Consider the following 2,877-nt stretch of genomic DNA (forward strand, 5'->3'; position numbering starts at 1 on the left):
ATTTGCACCTATATCCATGACCTTTATAATTGCCATGGTTACTAGAATTTCAAACAGTTATATGTGGATTCAACATATAATAGGGTGTGTTCACAAAAGCTCCAATAGAACCACAAACAAAATAGAACAATCTTAATTTAATCAGCTTATACATTAGAAAATTCTTGACTCATCCTCCAAATCAATTGCCTTATTGCTTTGACTTCAACATATAACCTCATCTATGGCATCAAAAGTTTTGCCAAAATTCATCTAAAAAAGCTGGATGGTAGACTTAAAGGTGGTGTTAAAATTCAGAACCATAGTGCCATATCTTGCAGGAAACTCTTAAAGTCCCAGCCATGATATGTCCCAAAATGCTTGATTGGCAACCCAGTAAACTACACAGTACTTTGGGTCGTATCCTCCAATCATACTGGGCACTTGGTTTGTAACAATCTATTGCATCCCCACTTTGAGCCCTCCATGAACACCTATAAGAGCCCAAAACAAAAACACACCATCAATTTAAAGCTACTTACCAATGAAAGAACACTAATTATATACATTGGATAGTTTGGTAAATAGTTTCATATAAGATTTCACATTCTGTATCTGCATACATAGTATACATGTATACCAAAGTTTTATATACTAACATTTCAGCAGTTTAAAACTTGTCAAAAGACTTCTTTGGTAAAAAAAGTATAAATGTTAGAATCTCCATCATGTGTTCCATTCCATAAATTTCATGTTAATTGCTTTTTGTTTTGTAAAGCTCCTTTCTTTCAAGTTGTCAAAAACTCACCACCATACTACTGAGCAACCTTTCTCTGTGGTATAATGGATGTTAAGGCCTTCACCCAGTCCTTACTATCCAGGTACTCGAGTATGATCTCCACCACCTGGTTGACGGTGAGTACCTGAAAAGAAATCTCACCACTGTAAGCAATGGAAACAGGACGCCAGAGACGAACCGTGGAGGTTGTGAGCTTCACGTTTTCCTGGATAGGCAGCCGAGCAGTCGCAATTCCTTGCTCCTTGGCTTTGTTCAAAGTAAGACACTTGAGCCTGTTGTGATCCACCACTCCACCGATGATGTAGATCTTTGAGTCGTCGAGGCTTTCCAGTATTGTTTCCGAGTCTGCCGTGAGATAGACCAGATCCTGTGTCCTAGTCGCGAAAACTTCCATGTAGGACGTCTCCTCCCTGTGTAGCTTCCAGTTCTGATAGCCTGGTACGTTCTCGAGGTATTGCTTCATTCTTCCCAGAGACGTGAGCGATAGGCGCACGGAAACGGGAGCTCGGGCATTTGCAGCATAGCAATACATGATCTAGAAAAAAGAAAAGATGAAAACGAGCTTAGACGAAGAAAAACTTACTTGCTGGCTCATGTTTGCTATCTCTTGGTCGGTCATCTGGTCGCTAAACTGGAAATCGATCACCAGGTTCTGGCCAGCCTCGAGCGCCTTGTTGAGTTTTTCTTTCCTCCTGTTGTTTTCTTCAGCACGGACGCGGCTGGCTTCCTTGCTCCTCTGAATTGCGGCCTCTTTCTCTTCCGTGGAGAGATTTGCCCATTCCTGAGATTTTTTCTCCTTACGCTCCTTCTTCCTCTCCTTCTCCCGGGCCTTCATGTCCTTCTTCTTCTGTGCCATCTTCTCCAGCTTCAAGAGCCTCTTCTGTGCATTCTTGGACAGAGGCTTTCCATTTGGAACTTCTCCTCCTCCGCATTGTTTCTCCAGGTTTTCGTTTTGATCGTTTTCTTCCTTCGCTGCTTCGTCAATCGCCGGAAGCGCAATGGCCTTGAGCTTCTTGGCAGCATGCTCCTTGCTTGAATCGTCGTCACAGATCAGCTCCTCAGCTTGACGACGGCCTAGATCCCAAAATCAAAATCAAAATCTCCACGACCGGTAATGCGCCACTGAATCAATCTGCACGCACCTGGCGAAGCGTTCGCCATGATCACCCTGCTCAAGGCGCAGCTCGCCCCGGGCACGCGCGCCGCGATGGATGACAATCCCACAAGCCCTAACCTGGATGAGCATAACATTGGGGTTTAGGGCTTATCCACTGTTCAAAAATTAGGGTTCTGTGTCCACCTCCTCCTGGCCCTCGGAAACAAGACAAATTCTTGCCAGGTCTCACCGTGTCTTCATTGATTCATTCGTAGATTTCGTAGTTGGAGGGAAAATTCTCAACAAGCACGCTCAATCGAGCGCAAATTCTTTCCATCCAGCAGCTGGAGCCGGAGGCAAGGCTAAAAATCACAGCAGCGACAGCGGCATTGGCATCAGTCGCAATAGGGGACATTTACGGCGACTTGGCCAAGACCCGAGAATCGCTTTGCATCGCCGGCGTCATGGACGAGGATGATCGATGGATCGGGGGAAAAACAGTGGTGGTCCAGGTAGGGGACGTGCTGGATCGAGGTGGCCAGGAGCTCAAGGTCCTTTACTTGCTGGAGAGAGGCCCAGCGGCATGGGCGGCGATCTTCACATCATGAATGGCAACCACGAGGTGGTGGGGACTTTGGCTACGCCACTGGACGAGTTCTCGGCATGGGCTCAGTGGTATAGGCGTGGCCAGGCTCTCAAGGAACGCTGCCAGGGATTGGGACGTCAACCCGACGCGTTTAGAAACGTGAGGAAGAACATCCCAGATGGAGTCCCTCCTTGACTCCCTACGTAAGATGGTAGAATCCGTGAGCAAAGACGGTGCTTCCAATGATGAGTTCAGTCGCGTGGTGAGCCAAGAACTGCAAAGAGATCGGGCCATAGAGCAGCATATTACGGACTGGAGAAGATAAAGGCCGAGGTGAGGGACTGGATTCAAGGACGAAAAGGTCAGCAAGCTCCAGGCTACTTGCGAGGAAAGGACGCTGTTGTGTGGGCATTCCCG

General features: G+C 46.9%; 1 protein-coding gene across 1 annotated transcript; it reads right to left on the reverse strand.

The window, feature by feature from the left end:
- Positions 1 to 687: 687 nt before the first annotated feature.
- On the reverse strand, positions 688 to 2,026 carry LOC9643622 (tRNA (guanine(9)-N1)-methyltransferase). Its single transcript, XM_002963757.2, has 4 exons — positions 1,921 to 2,026; positions 1,362 to 1,852; positions 957 to 1,313; positions 688 to 902 (listed from the first exon to the last, which is right to left on the reverse strand). The coding sequence occupies exons 1-4, from the start codon at positions 1,937 to 1,939 to the stop codon at positions 795 to 797; spliced, it is 975 nt and encodes a 324-aa protein (XP_002963803.2). The 5' UTR covers positions 1,940 to 2,026; the 3' UTR covers positions 688 to 794.
- Positions 2,027 to 2,877: the final 851 nt, after the last annotated feature.

This window comes from Selaginella moellendorffii, unplaced genomic scaffold (assembly GCF_000143415.4).
Source record: "Selaginella moellendorffii unplaced genomic scaffold, v1.0 SELMOscaffold_3, whole genome shotgun sequence".
In the NCBI taxonomy this organism is placed as follows: domain Eukaryota; kingdom Viridiplantae; phylum Streptophyta; class Lycopodiopsida; order Selaginellales; family Selaginellaceae; genus Selaginella; species Selaginella moellendorffii.

Excerpts from the sequence above, each read along its gene's own strand:
- LOC9643622 (XM_002963757.2), bottom strand. Across the intron at positions 1,314-1,361 it reads TAGCAAACATGAGCCAGCAA|ATCATGTATTGCTATGCTGC; the intron begins GTAAGTTTTTCT and ends TCTTTTTTCTAG. Across the intron at positions 903-956 it reads TGAAGCTCACAACCTCCACG|GTACTCACCGTCAACCAGGT; the intron begins GTTCGTCTCTGG and ends ATTTCTTTTCAG.